This window comes from Drosophila montana, unplaced genomic scaffold, assembly GCF_035044405.1.
Source record: "Drosophila montana isolate Dmon_TW-CO22-7 unplaced genomic scaffold, ASM3504440v1 contig_3733_1, whole genome shotgun sequence".
NCBI classification, from domain to species: domain Eukaryota; kingdom Metazoa; phylum Arthropoda; class Insecta; order Diptera; family Drosophilidae; genus Drosophila; species Drosophila montana.
The window spans coordinates 4,218,550-4,241,392 of record NW_026998620.1 but is presented as its reverse complement, the minus strand read 5'-3'; the positions used below and the strand labels follow the sequence as shown (position 1 = coordinate 4,241,392).

Genomic DNA, 22,843 nt, shown 5'->3' with positions numbered 1-22,843 from the left:
TTATATTTTTTACTGTATGCATTCATTTGTTTGTGAATGTACATTTTTAATATGGGTAAGCCAAGGGGTTAAATGTTCCTAACCAACCTACAAAATTGTATGTAAATTATATGTATCGATTTAAATTTCCGTTTGTTTTCAATATAGTCATGGAGACATGTCTTCATATGTTTTGTTATATATACGGACTTGTGTTACACAATGTAATGAAAGTATTTTATCATATTATTTCCTTTTTATTATATGTTTATTCATTAATTCATAATAAGCTGAACAGTTTTGAGTTTAAATAACGTTGTTAAATGGCCTCTCGAAATATATTCTTCGTATCAATACTATACTCATTTTGGTACTGTTAGCATGGTAAGTCTTATTTGTAAGTTATTTAATTTATTGGGCAATTTGATGCAAAACTAGATAGGTCCAAAAAAAGCGTAGCCTATTGGAACCGTCTTTATCTACGGGACTTACGCTAAGCAACTACAATTTAAATAAATAAATAAAAAAAATTTGCCGGGTTTCTTTTAAATAAAACCGGTGTTAATAACAGTTGAGAAAATGTAATGTCTTGTCGCTGTTTAACATACATGTTAAATATGACATATGAATTAGTGTGACCAAAAATCTTAAATTGGCAGCCGGAGAAAAAACGAAAACAACCGGAAAATAAAGCAAGAAAACAGCCGGCAATGGATCTCGAATTAGATATTATAGATTCCTTGGATGCACTTGGGTACAGAAAAGTAGAGCAGGAGACTCTGTGCCAAGCCCTAGACAGCGGCATTGGCAGCGGGGACTTGCGTGAACTGATTTATTGGCTAGCCAATCAATTGCATGTGCTGCGGAAGACCGACGAGCATGTAGCTTCTAGCAGCAAGGATCACAGCGAATTTGCATTCGAGCTATCGCTGCTATTGACTGAGCTGGGTTGCCCGTACCGCCAGTTTGTAGCGGTGCCCATGTCGGAACGTTTCCAAACGCGCACATCACTGCTGCATCTACTAGATTACCTCACCTCGGAGCTCATGGCCACGAAGATGTCGCTGAAGCTGCAGCCCGTCGAGCCGCCCAGTAAAAAATCCAAAACTGAGTCGCACCTACAGGAGACGGTGACACAGCTGACGGCAGACCTGCAGCTGGGCGAGCTGCCAAAAAACATCAATGCAAAGCAATTGTTCGAGCGGCTGACGCCTAAACTGGAACAGCGACTGAAGCAGACGAGCCCGGCGGTGATCAGTGAGCCATTGATGCGTACAAATAAACCCTTGACTGATGCTCAGTGGCGTGTCTTAGAGAGCATGCACAGAGATCTGGATGCGGAGTACAATCTGCGGCGACAAATGATGCTAACGCGATTGGAAGCGACAGTTCAAAGTTTTCAATGGTCCGAGAGCATGAGGACGCGTCAGGGCGAGATTGGAGATCGTTTTCAGCGTAAGCTCAAGGAGATTGAGAAGCTCCAGTATGGCGGAGATGATACCAACATTGTGGCGCTGCTGGCGGCGCGTGCGGATTTGGCGATTATTGAGAAGACGAGCTCAGCGAATGTGCGCAAGAATACGGCTTCGAAAATAGAAAAACATGTGATTGGCAATGTGCCGGATCGCGGTGGACGCGCTAATGAGCACGCGCCACCGCCGCCAGAGATGCCTTCCTGGCAACAGCAACGTGCCGGCGGACCCGGAGGTGGTGGCGGAGGCCGTGGTGGTGGTGGTGGCAACTTCCGTGGCGGACGCGGTGGCGGACAAGGTGGTGGCCGCGGTGGCGGACAAGGTGGTGGACGCGGTGGCGGACCTCAAAACTGGCAAAAACCGCAAAATCAACAGCCGTACCAACAGCAACAGCAACGAGAGCAATGGACTAACAACAGCGGACGTGTTCAGGGCTCTGGCTGGAATCCTCAAGCTGGGGCACGCGGCGGAGGTGGCGGCGGCGGCTACCACGGCGGCGGACGCGGCGGCGGCTACAATCAACGTCAGCAGGGGGACTATCAACGCAGTGATTTCCGTTAAGCTAAATAGACGACCGCATTGCAGTGTCAATTTCGGCGTGCGGTCATTAATAACTACCAAAATTGATATTTATTTACGATAGAACATTTCATAGTTTTTCCATTCTCCCTACTTGTCCATCACATAATTTAACATATTTTGCAAAAACACACATAAATGAATCCAAATGTTGATTGTTAATAGGGAGCAATTAAAAATAAAAACTATGTCATCTAGAACAAAAATCTCGCATGTCGTTTAACATTTGAGGTTAGCTTTTTTTCACTTTCAATTTTATTAATGCCGATCTAATTTTGCGTTTTGTTCGATTTGCCCTACCAAATTGTATGTCCGTCACACAGAGACGTCGATAACTGCTAAATGTTGGGTAAAAAAGGGGTATAAATATTTCTAAAATATATAAAAATATATAATATAAAAATAAATATTTCTAAAATATTTATTAACACTATTTCCACCAAGGTTTTGTCTATGCCTATTTCAACCAAAAGGTGTCTTTTGACACTTTAGCTAATAAGAGAGGTACAAATTTTCAAAATTAATCTCTTTTTATTTTTATTTGTCGAGGATTATGCTACTACTAAATTAATTTAACAATTAATTAATGAATTATCAAAAAGAAAATTTAGAAAAAATTGCTACTACAATTGCCTTCTCCCACGGGGGAATTCACGGCGCAGAAGGCGTCCAGGAGGTCACCTAAGGCCGTAATTCATTACGACTTTTACTTAGTTTTTATTTATCTACTTATTCTTAATACCTAACTTGATTCTAAGCGCATTATAGGACACTCTTGAGTTCCGATTGGCCCTTGTTAAAATAAAACTATATATATAAAGAAAAAAATAAAATAAAATAAAATACAAATTATTCAACTAAGAAAATAATTTCAAGTTAAAAATGGAAAAGGTGTCTTTTGACATCTTTGGTAGAAATAATGTTAAGTTTGGCTTTGGGAACAAGTAGTAGAGCTACGTCCATGGACAGGTAGCCAAGCATCAAACACGCGACACTCAATTGCCATTGAGCTCCAGCACAATCTGGTCATCATCCATCCATCCAGCAATTAACGTGTTCAATCAGCATGAAATCCGTGTCGAAGTCAACCGAACGACAAACGATATAGACGGGCCCACAGAGCGTCCAGTTCAGTTAGGTCAAAATATTCATAGAGAACGGAAGCTTTTTCCCCAGTCACATTACAAGTCCTCATAAACCGTTTAAAGCAATTAAGCGCCATGTTCCGCTCCAAGCCCATTCTGGCATTTATGCTATTAAATAGCATTTTTGTGCCTGGCAGCGCACAAAATTTGCTGGATCGCCTGAGACCCGTAACCGCGCCCGCGAATCTGACGCGCATCGATGATATCAAAGTGGTGTCCGGCACTAAGGTGAAGCGCTACGAACGGATGACCGTGCCGCTGGGTGGGATTGGTCCGGTTATTGGTGGCATTGGCGCTGCCGCGCTGCTCAGCCCGCTGTTGCACCCGCAGCCGGCATACCTGGGCTACGCCTATGTAGGTATACGCTTTTTTCTTTTACACAGTAATTAACAGATGCTTCTTTGTAGGTACCGCAGTGGCAGGCGGGCGCCAAGCTCATGGGCGAGGGCGAGTCGGCGTCTGCCGCCGGCATGATCAGCTTCCAGCAGCTGCCCTACAACAGTGACATCAGGGTGACCATCAATGTGACTGGACTGCCGCCCGGAAAGCATGCGCTGCACATACACGCATACGGCGATGTCAGCGAGGGCTGCAAGTCAACTGGCGGACAGTTTCCCAACAACTTCGTAAGTCGCAACTGTCTGTCTGTTCTGCTCGGAGATTCACATTTCCTCTTGGCAGCTGGGCAACCTGGATGTCAAGCCAGACGGCAGCATATCGGCCGTATTCATGAGCATTTACCTGCAGCTGTTTGGCTTCAATGGCATCGTCGGCCGCTCCGTGGTCATACACAGTAAGCCAATCGATTTGAACACGGCGCTCAATGCGGAGGTCTTCTCTTCCGCGCTGACCGTGCCCAATGCCTTGGCCTATCAGAACGAGGAAATGTCGGTGGGTCCACCCATCGCCTGTGGGGTCATCAGTCTGATGAGCACATCCAACACAGCCTCGAGCGGATCCCCCGCGCCAACCAGCCCGCCAGCGCCGCAAGGCGATGCCTAAACTTTTGGAAAATCATTTGAGCAGCTATTAAATAATAATTCATCAATTTTCATATTAATTCACAATTAAATTAAAAGTAATTTTTATAGGTAGTTAACTGTCGACAACAATTTCAGCTAATTTTGTGGAAAAGCACGAATTGGCACTGAAAGTGAACTTATCGAAATAAAAAAAATAAAATTAAAACTGAAAGTTAACACTTATCAGACACTTTAATCATCACAAACGGCTCTGAGCTTGGGTGTAGGAGTTAGGTCTTAGATTAAGGTGTATCAGGCTTGACCGACTTGCTCCACAGTGCTATTTGGGCTAGATATGACCAGCTGGGCAGCAATATATTCCTAGACATTACTGGACATGCCGCTAGACTCTTGCCTCCCCTCACATGTCTGCTCTTCAGCTCTATGCACAAATATATTTCGTTTTCTCGGAAACTATTGGATTTGTTTTAAACCAAAGACCCGAAAACAATGGGCCAATTATATTTTAAGTGAGTGAAAGACTGTCCACTTTTTCTCTTGTGATGCTAAAACAATTTTTAAGAGATGCGCCTGAATTAATTTAGTTTCCCTTTGAAATTGTTTTTTCAATTTTGGCTAATACCAAGCCAATAAACTTTATGTGCACTGCTCATTGAAAACTATTGAAATCATTGGAAACCGATTTAAATTTTTAGAACAAAGTATTTTTTTTCAAATTCAATTCTGCATGTCTTGAAGATTATGGCTTCCGCGGCTTTTGCGCCCGAGTCAATTCTTATTGACTATTCTATTCTTCATGATTGACCTGTGCATGATTATAACTTTTAATAACGTTTGTAATAAGGATATTAATTTTAAAGAATTCCTCTTGTAAAGAAAACCAGGTCCCTGGGTAGCAACATCCAATTTAAATCCAATTTCAACTTAGATTAAATTGAGCTATTGGCCAAGATACATTCCGATCTTTTTTTCTTTATATATAAAACTGTTTGTGCTAACTGACAAGCCGTAAGAGATATTATAAGGTCCACGCTAAGGCGGGGTTTCGGGAAATTTCAGCATTTGTTTACAACTTTTCGTTTACCAACCGATCGACCTCGAACTTTGTTCAAATTTATTTGAGGCGTGATTCCCCCTTTTCGAAAAATTCAACCCTCCTTGGTGGAAATAGGGATCAAAAATTTGGTGGCTGAAGTTACGGATTTAAATTCATTTCCAAGTATCTTTATGAAACATCCTTTGAGACATATTTCAAACTTTTCGCAAAGTCCAAGCCACTTCGTGTGTGATTTAAACATTTTTTGGGCGAAGTCTTAAATTTTGGCCGATCGGATTTTAAATTATTTTTAAACCTCTATTAAATAGAAATTTGACGAAAAAACGGGTTTGTTTACTATCCAAACGAAACGTGTTTATACATCTCACAAAATATATATATTTCGGGATAAAGTTTCGCATTACGGAACTAAAATGGGCCAAAAATTCGATGGACTTCAAACTGGTTTTAACATACCAATTTAAAAGATAACTTAGGACAAACTGCTCCACATCCTACGGCTAAAGTTAAAATTTGAAGCAAAAAACATTGGCCGGGAAATACCAGCTAGTTAATAATAATAAAGAGTATCTAAAAGTCCAGTACAATTGAGACAATCGTTCTTAGTCTCCAGCAAATTAAACACAAATAAAATGCAGCTCAGCTTTTATTAATGGCACGTGCTGCGCATGCCCAACTATTTGCGGACATCAAGTTTGGATTTCCAAACTTTCTTCGGGCGCTGCACTAGGCCTTCGGGCACAGTTGAAGGTTGAGTCTTGACATGATTGCTTGGAATAGGTGTGGGCGTGAAAGTAAAAGCCATCTAATCAGTGCGCTTCTTGGGGCTTTGCTATGCTGCTGCTCTCTGGACTTGGGACAGGCTCAGCTGCAGCCGAGTGCCAAAATTGACTGGATCACGTTTCCTTGGTCGCGCCACAACAGAACCAACAAGCCAACCCAGCTGGGCGCGGGCCTGCAGCTAAAGGACGACTACGATCCAGCGGATGTGTCCAGTTTCAGCGGCTTCGAGCGGCATCCCTGCCGTCGCGTCTGTCAGCAGGGTCAGTCGCAGAGCTGCTATTACCAGCTGGTGGTGCACAACTATCGCCGCCTGGGCGCCGAGTGCCAACGTTGCCAGTTTGATGAGCGTGCCTGTGCCGCGGAGAATTGCATCTACGGAGATGGCGTCTCCTCGCCTGTTATGGCCGTCAACCGCATGGTGCCCGGCCCGGCCATAGAGCTGTGCGAGAACGATACCGTGGTCGTGGACGTGCTGAACTACCTGAATGAGCCCAGCACGATGCACTGGCACGGCGTACACATGTCGCGCTCACCCGAAATGGATGGCGTTGCCCATGTCACCCAGTATCCGGTGGAGCCGGGCGAGGTGTATCGTTATGAGTTTCAGGCGGATCGCAGCGGCACCCTCTGGTACCACAGCCACGTCGGCTGGCAGCGCGGCTTCGGTGTGGCCGGGAATCTAATTGTGCGACAACCGCATCAGGCGAATCCGCATGCGCGTCTCTACGACTACGACCTGGTGGAGCACGCCCTCATGGTGCAGGACATTTTCTACGACTACAACATTCAGCAGGCGCGCAATATTCTGATCAATGGCAAGGGACGCAATCATCTGAGCCAGCTGCCGGATCAGGATGCCAGGCACCGCTACGAACGGCTGCGTGTTACGCCCGGCTATCGCTATCGGATGCGCATCGTGCTCAACGGCGTATTCAATTGTCCCGTGGAGTTCTCCATTGAGCAGCACAAGCTGCTGATCATCAGCACCGATGGCAACGACATTGTCCCCGTGCTGGCTGATGGCTTCTTTCTGACCTCAGCGGAACGCTTTGACTTTGTGCTGGAGGCGAATCAGTTTGCCAAAAACTATTGGATACGCGTACGTGGCTACGAGCAGTGCGAGGAGCGTAAACTATATCAGGGCGCGGTACTCAGCTATCGGGGAGCGGCTCGCAGCGAGCTGCCCCAGGGTGACATATTCGATGGTCAACAGGGCAGGGAGCTGGACGAACCTCCCACCTATATCAATGATTTCCGTTTCAAGCCCCTTAATGCATCGATATCAACATTACGCAAGTCGAATAAGGACAAGGATGTGGGCACTGTGTCGCTGCGCTCCGTGGAGCCGGTTCCCTGGTCAAGTTATACCAAGTTCTTAACACATTATTCCAGTTTGAGCATGCGGCAGGCACCAAATGGTGAACAGCTCTTCCAGATCGACGAGATTAGCTACAATTCGCCGGGCATCTCAATGCTGCAGGGACGGCATCTGTACCAGGACGATGGCTACTTTTGCAATCGCAGCTCGCTGGCCACGCTGGGACGCAATTGTGGACGGGAAGTATGCGAATGCGTGCATGTCATACGGCTGCCCGCCTATCGTCCCATTGAAATGGTTGTGGCCAACCATATGGATGCCACTCATCCCATACATCTGCATGGCTTCACCTTCCGCCTGGTCGGCCAGGGCGTGCTGGGCAGCTTAAGTGACCTGAGAAATGTGAGTCAGCCAGGTCTACCTTTAGAGAGCTTCGCTCTAATATTGCTTCCTCCACAGATACGCGAGCTGGACCGCCGTGGACGTCTGTCTCGTCTGCCGGATGACTATGCGGCCGTGGCTAAGGACACCGTGCAGGTTCCCGGACTGGGTTACGTCATTTTGCGCTTCATCTCGGACAATCCGGGTTTCTGGAGCTATCACTGTCACATCGAATCACATGCAGTGCAGGGCATGGCGGCCGTGCTCAAGATCGGCGAGAACTATCAAATAAAAAGCATTCCGGCTCGCGTGCGCTGTTGAATCACATAAATAGATCTAAGCAATAAATGGGAATATAATTATACCGTAATTAGAGTTTGTGCTCCACTTAAATTTTGGCAAATGCTATTGGATCGGGCGGGTCCAGAGGTAGTCGCTTATCGGCAGATTAGGCTTAAGTGCCCGGCAGAGGTCTTTAAAAGGCCTGTTCTATATATTTAGAGCGAACAGTTCCAACCGCAACATGGCCAGAAACCTCATCGTTATTTTGTCGTCTCTATGCATTTGGACAGTTGCTCAAAGTGCTCCTCCGGGTCTACACCCAAGTGTCTTTGAGGGCTCGGATTTCTACCAACTCTTTAACGATCCGGAGGGACATTTAAAATTGAACCCCAGACTGAAAACGGTAAGCTGCGATGGAGAAGCCAAAAGCCATATTTGAGGATAACAATAATATTTAGGATGATCGCATTAGAGCGCACGGATATCCGGGAGAACTGCATTATGTGCCCACCAAAGACGGTTACGTGATTGGATTATTTCGCATCCCCCATTCGCACAAGCTGCAAAATCAGGATAAGTATCGTCCCATTGTGCTCATGCAGCATGGCATATCGGGTAGCTCCGACAATTGGATCGCCATGGGTCCCGATAATGCCCTGGCCTTTCAACTGGCCGATGCCGGCTACGATGTCTGGCTGGGCAATGCACGCGGCAATACGTACTCACGGAACCACTCGTCGATGTCCACGCAGCATCCACATTTCTGGCGCTTCAGCTGGCATGAAATTGGCCACTTTGATATTGCGGCCATGATCGACTATGCCCTGAAAACAAACGGACAGGCACAAGAATCCATTCACTATGTGGGCCACTCGCAAGGAACGACTGTTTTCCTAGCACTTATGTCCACACGTCCCGAGTACAATGAGAAAATCAAGACAGCCTATATGCTGGCTCCGGTTGCCTTCATGAACAACATGGACAGCCTGATGGCACGTGCGGTTGGACCCTATCTGGGACATCACAATACTTACGCCCTGCTGTTTGAGTCGCAGGAGTTTTTACCCTATAATGATTTCATACTGTCTTTTACGTATAACACTTGCGGTCCGGATTCAAGGTTTCGCGACTTTTGCCGCGTCTTCCATAACAGCAGCACCGAAGGACGCTCCAACTCGGTGAGCCCCAAGCTAGAGTCCAATTGGAATCCAATATTTCATATATTTTCTCCATAGAGTGCTGTTGCGATCAATGCCTTAACAACTCCCGCCGGTGTGTCCACGGATCAGTTCTTGCACTACCTCCAGGAACAACAGTCCGGACACTTTAGGCGCTATGACTTTGGTAGCAAGAGAAATTGGATGGAATATAATTCGGAAGTGCCTCCGGACTACCCAACCAATCTAATTACGTGTCGAACTCATCTTTGGTATTCGGATAACGATGATATGGCCGACGTTGAGGATGTCCTGCGTTTGGCTGAAACATTGCCCAATAGGGAAATGCATCATATGGAGGATCCAATGCGGAATCACGGCGATTTCGCGACTAACTGGGAGGTGCGCAAATATATTAATGATCCAATTGTTAATATCATGAACCAATTTGAAGGGCCCCTCTAAACTTTTATTGATATGTAAACATTTACTGAGCTAACTAAAGTACATAATGCTGGATACTTTATAATTCCCTTTTAATGAATAGAATCAAGTGCATGTTTTTCAAAAGCAAATAAATATTTATTATTTTATGGACTATTCGTGGGTCTATAAAAATTGAGTTATGTACACACAATTCATTGAGGTAAGTGATAAGAGAAGCATTTTAAATCTGATAAGCGCGGGACGTACGTCATTTTTTTGAGTATATAATACTTGCTGGGAATAATAATATACAATAATAATAACAACACGCTTTCCTATTTTTTTTTTATACCGGTAAAGACGAATCTGAAGTAGCTCTTATCACTTTCCGTTTTATGTGTGAGCTGAAAGCTGAAAGTGATAACAGACGTAATGAATCCTGAGCTTGGTAAAAAATGAGTAGCATAAAGATTATAGAACAATTCAATTTCATAGCCAGCTCATAGTAATAAAGATATTGGGTTACGATTTTTCAGACTCGAATGTAAGTTAAAAGATTTTTTAAAATTAATTTGGTAACAAGTATTTGCTACAATTTGGATTTTATTGTGAATAGGATTATGGTAAAAACTATTAAAAACTAATTTCGAAAAAAACAATATTAAATTTATACATTAAAAAACATTAAAACAAAAACAACTCATCTACATATTTTTTTTAAAAAAATTCCAAATAATAAACTATACAAATGACTTTAAATTTTATTTTAATACCCAGAACAACTATTCTGGGTTTGTTATTTGTTAAGGTTTTCTACTGCTGACTGTTAAAAAGCAATGAAAAATAATAATATAATATATCATAAAATAAATTTTTTGTTGACTGTTGCATAAGTACTTACGTAAATTAAGATTTGACGAGATTTATTGAGCATACCAGTCTGTAAGTTATTGCAAAGAATCAAATGCTCATACTTATATTGTGATACCTTAGCCCCATTGAGTAATAAATATATTTATTTTTGTTATATTTATTATTGTTATTGAGTATTAAATATATTTTTTATTGTTATATTTATTATTGTTATAAATATATTGATTACTCAGTGGGCTGGCAACTAGCGCAAATTGCTAGAATAACTGTATACATGTACACACACACACATTCATGCGCGTCTTTGAATTCTATCAACAGCATTGCAATTGCGATTGTATTGTGTTTTTTCTTATTGGGACTCAATTTTTGGTGTGGGTATTAACTAGAGTTAGCGGCAAGTAGTGCGGTATGTTGCGAGTTCGGACCCTGCCGAGGAAACTATTTTTTTTTGTTTTGCTTGTGGTGGCTGTTGAGTAGAGGCGGCAGCAAGTAATGCGATCAGTTGCGAGTTCGAAGCTTGGGAACTTTTTTTTTTTATTTATTTTTATTACTACTAAAGCAAAGGAGCGCGTAGCGCGAGTCGCATTTGGAGGGTTTACGGTATCCCTTAGTCGGGTGCTCCCGACTAGAGCCTCTTAGTTGTTTTTCATTGTCGAGTCGCTTGTTTTGAATTTGGGATGTTGCTGTTTCTAATAGAAAAAGTTCTTCAACAGCAGAAGTAACGGTAGACAGCCGGTTGTTGTATTTGCAATTTGTGTTTGTAACCTCGGTATCTCGCATCAAGTATTTTGAAAATGAGCTTTTGAAACCAAACACGAAACGTGCGTCAGCTGTTTAAACCAGTGTTGCCAAAAAGATAATAGCTAAAAAATCACCCTTTACTTGGAAAGCTAGCACGTGTGCTAGAGGTCGACCCCAGTGTTCTAATTATTGAAAAGGGTGCAGAGGGGAAGGATACGATCCTGGCACTGACCACTAAGCTGGATGTCACCTCGTTTATTGCATCCGGCAATGACGCCAAGCAAAATGGCACCGGAATTGGTGATCATTAGTGCCCCGGCGAAATCGAACGTTCTTCGCTTTCTATGTGATTTAATAATTAATAATCAACAACTGTGTGCAATTAATATTTGATATTTTACCTATTAAAAATAAGGTCTACTCCATTTGACGAGATTTAGCGAGATTTATTGAACATACCAGATTGTTAGTTATAAAAAGGATCAAATGCTCATCTACTTTGATACCTTACCCCAGACACAAACCACAAGAATGCGAAAGCTTTTTCTGTGAGAAAACGGCCGTTAAATATTTATTTATTTATTTTTAAATCATGACGTGTATTAAGAGCGAGTGAAAATAAACAAAAGAAAATATAAAATTGTCGCAATATTAGCAATTATACACACACGTAAAAATAAAATATATATCCAATACACTTACAGTTCAAACAACTCCTTTTAACGGAGTTTAACATTTACCAACACTCCGCTCACATTTTGCAGCACTACTTCTCTTGCGTGGCTATATATATAAATGCGTATTTATACATATGTTCGCCAGAGTAGACACGGATCTACTTGAAGCAACAACAACGCCACGCTATCTCTCACGTGTATTTTTACTTAATTATTTACTGTGATTTGGTAGCCGCATATTTAAGTTTTCTGAGCAATTATAATTTATAGATACGCACAGTGCTACCATAAACAGGTAAAATATAAATCCGAAATGATAAAATCCATATGTAAACATTGTAAAATAGGGCATTAAGTAAATAAAAATATACACATTGGATAATAATATTAAGTGGATAACAAACACAAATGTGCAAAAGTTGGCCTGTATTCCAATATGTGTGTATGCAACTATTGATAAGAGAAATTTCCCGGCTTCCCGAGTTCAATGCACTCGCAATGCATTTGTGTGTACCAACGGATAGTATATACATACATTCCATTGCCGGTTAACTTGGTGTAGAGAAAAACCTGTTGCAAGGAAAAACTAGCCGAACACCTCTTGATACCAATTATTCCCGATGAAAACTGATGACGCATGAAAATTTGAGTTAACTTTAACAGGAAAAGATACGAATCTTGTAGATTGATGATGCCAAGATGACATGGTAACAATACCAGGCACAACGTGGTTTTATATACATATCAAAGCCCAATTTCAATTTCATAATAAACTACAATGAGACAGCAAAAAAAAAGGGCTGATAAGAAGAGATGAGTTCAGCGACTGCCTGACCCCGGGCATTCTGCCAGATGGTGTGAGCTAAACAACTCATTGAACGAATTATTTAATTGCGAGCAGGCAGCGGAACAGCACGAAATACGCACTGCACATTGACTCATTGGTCTTTAACTAATCCACAGCAATGTCAGCGAATAAGACTTACGAGCGTCCGGCCGACTTCATTGATCCTGGCCAGCCCTCAAAATGCACATGGCATTTGGGTACCAAGGAGCAGACGCCCCATACGCAGCGTGGCTTTGGCCACCACGAGAAGATCTCACCGGATATTTTGACAGTGATCGGCAGCACCCCAATGGTCAGGCTCAATAGTATACCCGCCAAGGAGGGCATCCAGTGTGAAATGTGTGAGTATGCCACAAGGGCACAGATTTGTATTAATGCAAGACAAGTGAAAAATATTAATTGTAAATTCTGTCTAGTATACTTTTTCCAATTGTGCTAATCTATTCGATCCGCGTATTTTTATAAAGCTTTTTTTTAATTTTTGCACGAGCACATGTTTCATAATTGCGACTGATTAACTTTCACTATCTCATGTTTATAAATTGAATGTTTCCTATAATTAATTTTGTTAAAATTCAACAGTCATTTTTCAAAGTAAACTTATTTCTGTTTTGTTTAATTAGATGCGAAATGTGAGTTCTTGAATCCGGGTGGTTCGGTCAAGGACCGAATTGGCTATCGCATGGTTCTGGATGCAGAGGAAAAAGGACTTCTGAAACCGGGCTTCACTGTCATTGAGCCGACATCGGGCAACACTGGCATTGGTCTGGCCATGGCATGTGCCGTAAAAGGCTACAAGTGCATCATTGTCATGCCCGAGAAGATGTCCAATGAGAAGGTGTCTGCACTGCGTACACTGGGTGCCAAGATAATTCGCACGCCCACGGAGGCGGCCTACGATTCGCCGGAGGGACTCATCTATGTGGCACAGCAGCTGCAGCGCGAGACACCCAACTCTATTGTGCTGGATCAGTATCGGAATGCTGGTAATCCGCTGGCCCACTATGATGGAACTGCCGCTGAAATACTCTGGCAGATGGATAATAAAGTGGATATGATTATTTGCGCAGCTGGTACTGCGGGCACCATTAGCGGTATTGGACGCAAAATCAAGGAGCAAGCTCCCAATTGTGTCGTTGTGGGCGTGGATCCATTTGGATCGGTGCTGGCGAGCCCACCAGAGCTTAACAAGACTGATGTACAGTTTTATGAGGTGGAGGGCATTGGCTATGACTTTCCACCCACTGTCTTTGACGAAAAAGTAGTCGATGTATGGACGAAGGTCTACGATGCTGACTGCTTCCCCATGAGTCGTCGCCTCAATGCCGAGGAGGCTCTGCTCTGCGGCGGCTCCAGCGGTGCCGCAATGTTTGCAGCTCTGGAGCATGCACGTACTCTTAAGCCCGGCCAGCGTTGTGTGGTAATCCTGCCCGATGGAATTCGCAACTATATGACCAAGTTTGTATCCGACAATTGGATGGAGGCCCGTGGCTTCAAGCAGCCAGTCAATGAACATCGACACTGGTGGTGGAATGTGCCCATATCGAAGATACAGCTGCCTAAACCAATCGCTCTGCTTAAGTCCGACTCCACTTTTGCTGATGCCATTGCGCTTATGAAGCAGCACCGTGTGGATCAGCTGGCCATGATAGACCAGAAAGATGGGTATGTTACATTACGAACAATCTGCTTCTTATTCCTTCCTAATCGCATGATCTCTTTGCAGCAGCGTGCTGGGCGTTGTGACTCAGGAAACACTCATGAATCAGATTGTCAGCATGAATCGCAAATTAAATGAGCCAGTGATTAAGGCCCTTAACAAGCGAATCATTCGTCTGACTGAGACTGAAATACTTGGCAAGCTAGCACGTGTGCTAGAGGTCGAACCCAGTGTTCTAATTATTGAAAAGGGTGCAGAGGCGAAGGATACGATCTTGGCACTGGCCACTAAGCTGGATGTTACCTCGTTTATTGCATCCGGCAATGACGCCAAGCAAAATGGCAACGGAATTGGTGATCATTAGTGCCCCGGCGAAATTGAAACGTCTCGCTTTCAATTATATGTAACTTAATATACTTAAACCCCAACAATTGTGTGCATTTAATATTGATATTTTACCTATTAAAAATAAGGTCCACTCGATTCGTATGTGTTTTCCATTTAGCAACATTTTGTTACTTTTAGCCCAAATCAATATTCGCACGTATTAGAATTTCTAATTTCTATATCATGAAATGTAGACCCTGAATATTGAATCTATTTTTTTACAGATAAATTTTAGATTGTTTTTTTATCTTTCCATGAGCATTATAGTAGGGTGCAGCCTTCCAAAATTATATATAAGCTTTATCGGTCATATGATATTTGCCTGCAAGAGTATTTAGTGTTCCATGCTTAAAAACAAGTTAGAAATTTTTAGTTGAGAGTACAACTAGAAGATACCCTGAAAATTCTTCTTCTTGAACTGTTTAGCATTTACGAGCAGCTACAAAATTTGTGACTCTAAATCTTAAAATCTAAGATTATATACTCAAAAATAAAATATTTTATATCGATTATTATCAATTGCTTGGAAACAAGGAACACTTTATATGATCTACTACATAATAATACTCTATAACCCCTACTGCCCGAGCAGTAGGAGGACCTACGTTCAAAATTTTAGGTCTCTTACAGGTTCTGAGATGTGGCTAGATCGACTCGACTATCGAAGGTGACCAGGAATATATTTAATTGTCTGCCTGTTACATACGCTTTCACAAAATCACTTTACCCTTTTTAAGCATTCTGAATGGGTTCAGGGTATAATAACGATTCTCTTTAGCAATCGTTTGAAACAGACATTCTGCAGAAAACAATTGTAACAATAATAAAACTCTTAGAAAATGGGTTTGGGTGACGGGAACTGAAATATCCACAACATGTTCCGTTCCCATAAATAGACGCCACAGAATGGGTTAGACTTCAGTTCGTAGCGACTGTTGGAGAAGTCATGACAATGATTGGAGTATTGGTTCTATTAGTTTCTCTGGCAACAATTGCCAATGCAGTGGACTACTGTGCTCTGCCCACATGTTTGGACAAGCACATTGCCTGCAACAACAAGGGAGTAAGTTGTTATCCTTATCAAAGGATATCCAAAGTAAGCGATTACATTTTATCCCGCTGCAGAACTTTAGTGAATCGTGCCCAACGGATGTCCGAGAAGTTACGATTGAGCCCCACCAGAAGTTGATCCTTAGCCTGTTCAATGAGCTGCGCAACAACATCGCCGGAGGCAAATTTGAAGGCCTTCCCAAAGCTTCGCGCATGGCGAAGATGGCTTGGTGCGAGGAGCTCACTCACCTGGCCCTACTCAACGTGAAGACCTGCCAATCGCTTCCCGATAAATGCCGCAGCACCGAACGCTTCGCATACGCCGGCCAAAATAATGCTATATTCAGTTATAGCGGCGCCGAGTCTGAGTACACCGATGGAGAAATTATCAAGGAGCAGATTGAGAACTGGTTCAACGAGCGCAACAATGGCTCTCCCGAAATTCTTGCTAATTTCCCCGAGGAGCTGCCCAACAAAAATTTGGCCAAGTTCACCATCGCCGTGGCCGAGAAGAACACCCATTTGGGCTGCGCTGCCGTTCGCTTTTCTCGTGATTACTACAATCACTTTGTGCTGACCTGTAATTTCGCCACAATGAACATCATTGGTCAGCCCGTGTACACTCCCGGAGAGAAGGCCACAGCCGGTTGCAAGAACCGTTATGGCGCTGCCTTCGACTATCCCAATCTGTGCTATGCCAAGGAAATTTATGACAACGAGAAGATCGTTGATAATATTAGGGTGTTTTAAATACAGGTTGGGTGACCTGAATATCTAAATGCACTGATATTATCAAGCCATATTTACCCATAATAAAAACTAATCGCAAGCAAAATAACAACTTATATTCAACTTTTATAGGTTTCTCTTCATGCTCTACATATACTCAAAGTATTTATAAATATTTTTCTTTTCAATATTCATCAATTTACATTAGCTAGTTTGTTTTGAAATTAGTACAATATTCAAAGACTTCAAATGAAATAGGGCGCATTTTTCTAGCAATCCCAAAGTAAAATGGATAAACATAAAAAAATAATAAGTTTCCAATTGATCTTAAATGATAATATACATAGCTAGATTAACGCCACAGCTTCTGTTTGCTTTGGGAATTCAAAATTAATAAGTTTCCAATAGATCTTAAATAATTATATACATGGTTAGATTTACGCAACCGATTCCGTTTGCTTCAATGCTTTAATGTGGTCCTCGACCTTTTTATGAGACTTGGTCGTCAAATGCTGCAAATAATGCTTCTGTAGCTTGAAACTCTGCTCGCAAATGTCACAGCTGCAAAATGGATTGATTTGTAAATATTAATATGCTCAAAAATTGATCAAATATTTTGCTGAAACTACCTAAAATCACGGCTCATTGTATGGACCATTTGATGGGACCTGCAATCGCCTTTGGTCACAAACGTTTTTTCGCAATAGTCGCATTGAAAAGGACGCAAACTGCCAGCCATATGTACTCTGTGGACACATTTGTTTATATATGAGAGTCTGTATCTCTAGAATATATTTTTTACTCACCTCTCGTGTGTGCTTCGGTTGCTGCAGTGCCGAAATGATTTGCCGCATGCATAACGACATGGATATGGACGAACATTGTCGTGTGTGCGCTGGTGATTGTTCAGTTCGGCTGTCGTTGAAAATGCTGCACTGCATAACTTGCACTTATGGGGTCGGGTACCAGAGTGACGAACAATATGGTTTCGGAGATTAAATCCAGTGGTGAAATTTTTTCCACACATGTGGCAAATATGTTGGTCAGCCTGTCCATGAACTCTTCTCTTATGCTTCTTTAGGAAATGCCTACTATGAAACTTTTGTCCACACTCTTCGCACTTGTATCCAAAATAAACTCCTATGCTCTTTAGATGTTCAACGAGAGGGGCGGAATATTTAAAATCGTGTCCGCAATGCTTGCACACAAATCTAAAATCATATACTTGCTATGTATAAAAAAATATATATCTCTATATATAAACAAACCTAGTATGAAGTTGCATGTCATGACACTGATGCATATGCATCTTTAGTAAATCCTGACTAGTAAATGTCAATCCACACTGATGACACTGGTATTTATGGTTTCTTGGCTCCTTTTTGATTTTCTTTTTAGCCGATGGTGATGGCGGCGATGGTGTTGATACTAAGGGTTGAACGTCTACTGCTTCATAATATTTTTCATCATCTGAAATGTCGATTTCTTCCAGTCGTTCTTCTTCTATGAGTAAATCCGAATTACTGGGACTGTGTGGCATATTGGACTCTGAACATGACATTATTTCTTGTTCGATCTCTTCATCCTTTACTTGTACTTTGATTAGGGCTTGTGTCTGTGACTCAATGCAAACTCTGCGAAACTTAGAAGCAATCTCCAGACTCTGCTGGCAGTGTCCGCAAATAAGGTCCGAAAACTCTTCATCTTGTTTCAGCTGGAAACAAAAATGAACGATTTAACCTATCATAAAAAGCTTTTCATCACACCGTTACTTACAATCAGATCTGTCAGCGCTTTGATTTGGCACAGAAGCTGATGGTTTTCTGGTTTAAATAAATTCTTTGCGGTGCGATGGTCTATTGTTTGCGCGCATGTTCTGCATACATCTTGCCTTGGACTCTTTGGATGAATTCTCTTCTGTTAAGAACCGACCTTTAGATATGCGATCAAATATAGACACAAGTGTGTAACATACATATGCGAGTTCCGAAGTCAATGAAACAACGTTAGCATCATCTTCAACATCATCATTATTGTCGTCGATGTCGGCCTCGTCATTGTCATCGCCGTTATGAATTTCGTAAGCGCTGTCCAAGTATTCAGCATCAGTATACTCGGTGTAATCATCCAATTCAGTGTTGGTCGTAGTAGTATCGTCTAATTGAATCGAGTCCGAAGATGGGCTAAAGTGTTTAAGGTGAAGTGGGCTTTCGTTGGGATCAGTACATCAAATACATACTTTCTCTTCCTTGTCAAATCCTGCAGGAAAGCCATATCATCGGCAAACTCCCATTGAATGTCTGGTGTTTCTAGGGGATCGGTTTCGCCTTCATTGTCCTCACCATCTATCTTAATACGGGTATATGCCGTCTTGCAATGGTAGCGGTAGCTCTGGCGCAACGAGCGCCAGGCGACCTTACATTCCTGTGCTGTTTATAGAGAAGTCAAACCAATTTTATGCAATGCTACTAGCTTAAATTTTAAACTTACGGTCTCGGCGCATTTCGGCACCGACTGACTGCCAAGCCGCTTTAATACTTATAAGATCGTTGTGTTCACTGTCTTTAAGATCCCAGAGTAGACGTCTCACCCTCACTGCAGCTATAAGCCGTGACTTATCCTCATTTTTAAAGCGAAGGCACTTCTTGCGATGAATACCACGACTTCTGATCATGTTGACAATTTTAAGGCGAAGGAATATGCAAATTAAAAATTCCCGCTTTACAGCCGACAAGCATGTAAATGCGGTATGCTCGTGTTGGACGGTCAATATTTGAAACAATTATTATTTCTATCAAATTGCAATATTTTATGTGGTTACAATCGAGACTCAACTAATTAATTCATTTTTATTAATTTTTTATATTTTTCGCTGTAAGAACAGCGTACGCTCCTTTGAGAGTAAATTTACTGGATAAAAAAACATTCACACAAAATGATAACAGCTGTTCAGTGTCATTGACAATCACACAGAAGCAATTGTTGTAATGTAGTCCATTGTGAACACAATTAATTATTTTTATTTATTTTTTTTATACAAAATAAACATATGTAAAACAAATCTTCAAAAAGGCACTTTAGATGTAAGGCATCTAGTCACCAGCGGTTTTGCTTTTATGCAGTTTGGTCCGTTGATGTAATAACAAATGTGAAGGTCGTAGAAACCATTGGTCGCAAGGCTCACAGCTGAAAAATAAATAAGTTTATGAATATACCCTGTAAAATATAATAATATTCGTACTGATAGTTTCGATGATTCACATGCACACGCTCGTGCATTTTTCGAACTGAAGTGGATGTAAAGGCTTTATCACAATATTGGCAAGCAAATGGCCGTTCGTTTGTATGAGTCCTGTAACAATTAAAAATGTATTAGCGTGGACATTTCAAAATATGCTTAATCAAACCTTTCATGAACTGCTTTGCTACTCGTGCCCCGAAATGTTTTGTTACAAAACCGACACGAATATGGTCTTGCGTTGGTGTGCAAAATCTTATGGCGCTGCATCTCGTTTTTGGTATAGTACCTGCTCTTACAAATATCACATTCAAATTCCTTTGTCCCTGTGTGGCGCAACATATGTAATTTTAAATATGTGGAACATCTAAATTCTCCGCCACACTGTTCGCAAATCCATGTTTTTGAACTTGTGTGCCTGTCACTAGGTTTTTTGGGTGTGTTTATTTTCTTGCACTTAAAGAGACGCTTACTTTGTATGGGAGTCTCTGATTCTTTGATGTGAATATGGCTTTCGCTATTTAATTTTATATTTGCCTGGTGTAGTTCATCATGGCTATTGTAACTTTCTTCTATAACACTTATTTTGTCGAAAGCTAACACTGTAGCCATATCCGTTGTGCTATTTATGATCTTTATTTTTTCCGCCAATAGTTTCTTATGAGTATCAAGGCAGCTCGCGCGAAACTTTACAATTTGATCCAATATGGATTTACAGCTAATGCAAATGTGTTCCGGCAGGGTGTTATCATCTTCAATCTGAAAATGTTTAAATAAGGAAAAGCGAAAAATAAATAGAAATATTACTTACCAGCATGTCAGTTATGTCTTCTATTAGAGTTACTAAATGGTAGCTGATTTCCTCGAAAAGCCTTGTGTCGAGCTCCTTATTTATTGTTGTGCCACAAGTACGGCAAAGTGTGCGCAAGTCATTCATCGTGTGTTTAATTGAAAACAAAAAGCATATCTACTTTTTAAAAGACGATTGTTTTTAATTTCCGCGCAAATAACAAATGGGTACGTAGTGCACAGCTGGCAGTCGTATTTTACAGCTGTTTCCAAAATTCGTAGGTGCACACAGGCCAATCACAATATTTAAATAGACAAACGAAACAAGATACCACAATAGAGGTGTATTTACTATGCTATTGTCTCTTATATATAATTTAGAATACATCTAATTAGAATAAAATCTTACCTTTTTTAATTACTGTTAACATTAACAGTTTATATTGTTTTTCATAATTTATGACATCAAATTAATTGCATATTTTTAAAATTCTACCATTTTTTGGGTGAATGGCATTTTTAGTGCATTTTAGAGACATTCACGTGTGCACACTTCTAGAATTTTAACTTTGTGTACGGAATACATTTAAAGAAATATTAAAGCGAAATGTCAATTCACTGCAGAACTTGTAGGGAACCGATTTTCAATCTCAAACCCAGAAACATTTTTAGTCATGAAAATGAAGATATTCGGCACAACATCCTCGCCATTACTGGCATTAAGGTAAACAACTTCATTCCGCGTCGGCGTCTTTTTATTGTGTAAAGCGTTTTGAAACAAACTATTATTTTTAGTTGTTTTATGATCCGTGCTTGCCTAGCCATATATGTTCCTGCTGTTATTTGGACTTAAGTCATTCAATGGCATTTCGAGAGCGCTGCTTAGAGTCGGAAAAGCAACTGGCGGCCGTAAAGAAAGAAGGAGCCACTAAAACCAAAGTGTTTGCAGTACACTCCAGGCAGATTGATCCATTGGATGACCAAGATCTTAGTGAAGATGAAATTAAATTTAAAAATGAATTCAACGACACACTTGACAACCCCGAAAATAGTACAGCCTCAGTTCGAAAAGAAGACAAATTAAAGATAGAAGAACGACAAAAACTGTCGACTCCAAGCCATCTATCGCCTCGAGTACGTCTTATGCGTTGTCGAGATCCAAGTGCACCTCGCCAAACAGCAACCCACCCCGCAAAATCAGTGCATACAAACCCGCCAAAGAATGGAATGCAGCCGTTTGGGTCATCGTCACATCCTGCTATAGTATCAAGGTATACGACAGCTCGGCCAACGGCATCTATAGCTCCAAGGCCGTCGAAGAGTATAAGTAAACCAGGTGTACAACAGAAATATCAACCACCTCCTCGCCATGATGAAGTAAGAAAACCATATAGATATAGGCCCCCGCCAGAAGAGAAGAAATATGTATGTGACCAGTGCGGATGGGTCTTCCGCGATTTGAGCAACATGAAGGATCATGCATTGCGACACTCGGGAGTAAAAAAGTTTGAATGCGAGGAGTGCCGCAGTAAATTTTTCACCCGGCCATTATTATTGCTTCATATACGTGTGCATCACAAAGGCGAGAAACCTTTTGTATGTAAATACTGCGGCATGGGTTTCCGCAACAGTCCCAGTCGCTGTCGGCATGAGCGGTGAGTAAAACACATAGTATATCTTTTTGGCATTTAACTAATTTGTATTTGAATTTAACCTTTAGAAAATATCATGCAAACGAATTACCTTTCGAGTGCAGCCTTTGTACCAGAACGTTTATAAGCAAAATAAGCTTGGAAAAGCACAGACTAGTGCATATCACTGGAGAAGCAACTCATAGGTATATTGTTTAAAATCTCTTTTAAATCTTTTATATATTTTTATTATTATTTTTTAGCTGCAAAACATGCAACAAGTCCTTTAAGGGAGCACAATATCTAAGAAATCATTACCTTACAAAGTTCCATCTGAGAAGAGTTAACCAGATGGTAAAAGATGATTTTGATGAATCGGAAATGACTACGATCAGCGATGAAGATATAGACTTTGATTTTGCCGATTCTATTATTGAAGAACTCGATGAATAAACCAATAACCGCAACTTTTTAATTTGTTTTTTGCTACACTATTTATTCAATTATGTATTGGTAACCTACTACTACAATAAAATAAAAAAAAACCCTTAAGAGCATTTTTATATAATACCTATTATATAATTTTAATAAATATAACATATAAATTCGACATTACCAGTTCAAATATTTTGTCGAGCTACACACTCGGCTGTTGT

General features: G+C 41.4%; 9 protein-coding genes across 12 annotated transcripts; 7 read left to right on the top strand and 2 right to left on the bottom strand.

Moving 5' to 3' along the window:
- Positions 1-616: 616 nt before the first annotated feature.
- Positions 617-2,206, top strand: LOC135436192 (protein FAM98A). The gene has a single exon (XM_064693703.1). The coding sequence runs from the start codon at positions 690-692 to the stop codon at positions 2,010-2,012; it is 1,323 nt and encodes a 440-aa protein (XP_064549773.1). The 5' UTR covers positions 617-689; the 3' UTR covers positions 2,013-2,206.
- Positions 2,207-3,277: 1,071 nt separating this feature from the next.
- Positions 3,278-4,213, top strand: Sodq (Sodesque). Its single transcript, XM_064693708.1, has 3 exons — positions 3,278-3,529; positions 3,583-3,801; positions 3,857-4,213. Exons 1-3 carry the CDS (start codon positions 3,281-3,283, stop codon positions 4,175-4,177), a joined length of 789 nt encoding a protein of 262 aa, XP_064549778.1. The 5' UTR covers positions 3,278-3,280; the 3' UTR covers positions 4,178-4,213.
- Positions 4,214-5,549: 1,336 nt separating this feature from the next.
- On the top strand, positions 5,550-8,019 carry Mco3 (Multicopper oxidase 3). The gene is made up of 2 exons (XM_064694129.1): positions 5,550-7,718; positions 7,776-8,019. Exons 1-2 carry the CDS (start codon positions 5,979-5,981, stop codon positions 8,016-8,018), a joined length of 1,983 nt encoding a protein of 660 aa, XP_064550199.1. The 5' UTR covers positions 5,550-5,978; the 3' UTR covers position 8,019.
- Positions 8,020-8,220: 201 nt separating this feature from the next.
- LOC135436985 (lipase 3-like) lies at positions 8,221-9,601 on the top strand. Its single transcript, XM_064694781.1, has 3 exons — positions 8,221-8,382; positions 8,438-9,157; positions 9,215-9,601. Exons 1-3 carry the CDS (start codon positions 8,221-8,223, stop codon positions 9,599-9,601), a joined length of 1,269 nt encoding a protein of 422 aa, XP_064550851.1.
- A 2,387-nt stretch (positions 9,602-11,988) lies between these two features.
- Positions 11,989-14,846, top strand: Cbs (Cystathionine beta-synthase). Of its 3 annotated transcripts, none has more exons than XM_064694133.1 (4): positions 11,989-12,151; positions 12,820-13,044; positions 13,327-14,368; positions 14,433-14,846. In XM_064694133.1, the coding sequence occupies exons 2-4, from the start codon at positions 12,822-12,824 to the stop codon at positions 14,725-14,727; spliced, it is 1,560 nt and encodes a 519-aa protein (XP_064550203.1). In that variant the 5' UTR covers positions 11,989-12,151; positions 12,820-12,821; the 3' UTR covers positions 14,728-14,846. The 3 variants fall into 3 exon arrangements, with proteins under 3 accessions (XP_064550203.1, XP_064550201.1, XP_064550202.1); XM_064694131.1 differs by having other exon boundaries at positions 11,990-12,151; positions 14,430-14,846; XM_064694132.1 differs by lacking the exon at positions 11,989-12,151 and having other exon boundaries at positions 12,745-13,044; positions 14,430-14,846.
- An 813-nt stretch (positions 14,847-15,659) lies between these two features.
- LOC135436446 (antigen 5 like allergen Cul n 1-like) lies at positions 15,660-16,645 on the top strand. The gene is made up of 2 exons (XM_064694042.1): positions 15,660-15,813; positions 15,876-16,645. Exons 1-2 carry the CDS (start codon positions 15,697-15,699, stop codon positions 16,548-16,550), a joined length of 792 nt encoding a protein of 263 aa, XP_064550112.1. The 5' UTR covers positions 15,660-15,696; the 3' UTR covers positions 16,551-16,645.
- LOC135436445 (zinc finger protein 836-like) lies at positions 16,631-19,381 on the bottom strand. Of its 2 annotated transcripts, XM_064694041.1 has the most exons (9): positions 19,020-19,381; positions 18,769-18,958; positions 18,505-18,712; positions 18,306-18,446; positions 17,798-18,243; positions 17,336-17,740; positions 17,159-17,275; positions 16,957-17,090; positions 16,631-16,903 (listed from the first exon to the last, which is right to left on the bottom strand). In XM_064694041.1, the coding sequence occupies exons 1-8, from the start codon at positions 19,201-19,203 to the stop codon at positions 16,967-16,969; spliced, it is 1,815 nt and encodes a 604-aa protein (XP_064550111.1). In that variant the 5' UTR covers positions 19,204-19,381; the 3' UTR covers positions 16,631-16,903; positions 16,957-16,966. The 2 variants fall into 2 exon arrangements, with proteins under 2 accessions (XP_064550111.1, XP_064550110.1); XM_064694040.1 differs by having other exon boundaries at positions 16,631-17,090.
- Positions 19,382-19,559: 178 nt separating this feature from the next.
- On the bottom strand, positions 19,560-20,858 carry LOC135436714 (transcription factor Ouib-like). Its single transcript, XM_064694407.1, has 4 exons — positions 20,579-20,858; positions 19,937-20,526; positions 19,771-19,881; positions 19,560-19,715 (listed from the first exon to the last, which is right to left on the bottom strand). Exons 1-4 carry the CDS (start codon positions 20,702-20,704, stop codon positions 19,622-19,624), a joined length of 921 nt encoding a protein of 306 aa, XP_064550477.1. The 5' UTR covers positions 20,705-20,858; the 3' UTR covers positions 19,560-19,621.
- A 235-nt stretch (positions 20,859-21,093) lies between these two features.
- LOC135436713 (zinc finger protein 454-like) lies at positions 21,094-22,654 on the top strand. Its single transcript, XM_064694406.1, has 4 exons — positions 21,094-21,280; positions 21,352-22,211; positions 22,277-22,393; positions 22,451-22,654. Exons 1-4 carry the CDS (start codon positions 21,164-21,166, stop codon positions 22,638-22,640), a joined length of 1,284 nt encoding a protein of 427 aa, XP_064550476.1. The 5' UTR covers positions 21,094-21,163; the 3' UTR covers positions 22,641-22,654.
- Positions 22,655-22,843: the final 189 nt, after the last annotated feature.

Excerpts from the sequence above, each read along its gene's own strand:
- LOC135436714 (XM_064694407.1), bottom strand. The coding sequence starts at position 20,704 with ATGAATGACTTGCGCACACTTTGCCGTACTTGTGGCACAACAATAAAT. Across the intron at positions 20,527-20,578 it reads AAGACATAACTGACATGCTG|ATTGAAGATGATAACACCCT; the intron begins GTAAGTAATATT and ends AAACATTTTCAG. Across the intron at positions 19,882-19,936 it reads AGCAAAGCAGTTCATGAAAG|GACTCATACAAACGAACGGC; the intron begins GTTTGATTAAGC and ends TAATTGTTACAG.
- LOC135436446 (XM_064694042.1), top strand. The coding sequence starts at position 15,697 with ATGACAATGATTGGAGTATTGGTTCTATTAGTTTCTCTGGCAACAATT. Across the intron at positions 15,814-15,875 it reads TTGCCTGCAACAACAAGGGA|AACTTTAGTGAATCGTGCCC; the intron begins GTAAGTTGTTAT and ends ATCCCGCTGCAG.
- LOC135436192 (XM_064693703.1), top strand. The coding sequence starts at position 690 with ATGGATCTCGAATTAGATATTATAGATTCCTTGGATGCACTTGGGTAC.
- LOC135436985 (XM_064694781.1), top strand. The coding sequence starts at position 8,221 with ATGGCCAGAAACCTCATCGTTATTTTGTCGTCTCTATGCATTTGGACA. Across the intron at positions 8,383-8,437 it reads TGAACCCCAGACTGAAAACG|GATGATCGCATTAGAGCGCA; the intron begins GTAAGCTGCGAT and ends AATAATATTTAG. Across the intron at positions 9,158-9,214 it reads CCGAAGGACGCTCCAACTCG|AGTGCTGTTGCGATCAATGC; the intron begins GTGAGCCCCAAG and ends TTTTCTCCATAG.
- LOC135436445 (XM_064694040.1), bottom strand. The coding sequence starts at position 19,203 with ATGATCAGAAGTCGTGGTATTCATCGCAAGAAGTGCCTTCGCTTTAAA. Across the intron at positions 18,713-18,768 it reads GATTTGACAAGGAAGAGAAA|CCCATCTTCGGACTCGATTC; the intron begins GTATGTATTTGA and ends TAAACACTTTAG. Across the intron at positions 18,244-18,305 it reads AAGCGCTGACAGATCTGATT|CTGAAACAAGATGAAGAGTT; the intron begins GTAAGTAACGGT and ends TTTTGTTTCCAG.
- Cbs (XM_064694131.1), top strand. The coding sequence starts at position 12,822 with ATGTCAGCGAATAAGACTTACGAGCGTCCGGCCGACTTCATTGATCCT. Across the intron at positions 13,045-13,326 it reads GGGCATCCAGTGTGAAATGT|ATGCGAAATGTGAGTTCTTG; the intron begins GTGAGTATGCCA and ends TTGTTTAATTAG. Across the intron at positions 14,369-14,429 it reads ATGATAGACCAGAAAGATGG|CAGCGTGCTGGGCGTTGTGA; the intron begins GTATGTTACATT and ends ATCTCTTTGCAG.
- Mco3 (XM_064694129.1), top strand. The coding sequence starts at position 5,979 with ATGATTGCTTGGAATAGGTGTGGGCGTGAAAGTAAAAGCCATCTAATC. Across the intron at positions 7,719-7,775 it reads GCTTAAGTGACCTGAGAAAT|ATACGCGAGCTGGACCGCCG; the intron begins GTGAGTCAGCCA and ends CTTCCTCCACAG.
- LOC135436713 (XM_064694406.1), top strand. The coding sequence starts at position 21,164 with ATGTCAATTCACTGCAGAACTTGTAGGGAACCGATTTTCAATCTCAAA. Across the intron at positions 21,281-21,351 it reads TCGCCATTACTGGCATTAAG|TTGTTTTATGATCCGTGCTT; the intron begins GTAAACAACTTC and ends TATTATTTTTAG. Across the intron at positions 22,212-22,276 it reads AGTCGCTGTCGGCATGAGCG|AAAATATCATGCAAACGAAT; the intron begins GTGAGTAAAACA and ends TTTAACCTTTAG.
- Sodq (XM_064693708.1), top strand. The coding sequence starts at position 3,281 with ATGCTATTAAATAGCATTTTTGTGCCTGGCAGCGCACAAAATTTGCTG. Across the intron at positions 3,530-3,582 it reads CATACCTGGGCTACGCCTAT|GTACCGCAGTGGCAGGCGGG; the intron begins GTAGGTATACGC and ends GCTTCTTTGTAG. Across the intron at positions 3,802-3,856 it reads GACAGTTTCCCAACAACTTC|CTGGGCAACCTGGATGTCAA; the intron begins GTAAGTCGCAAC and ends TCCTCTTGGCAG.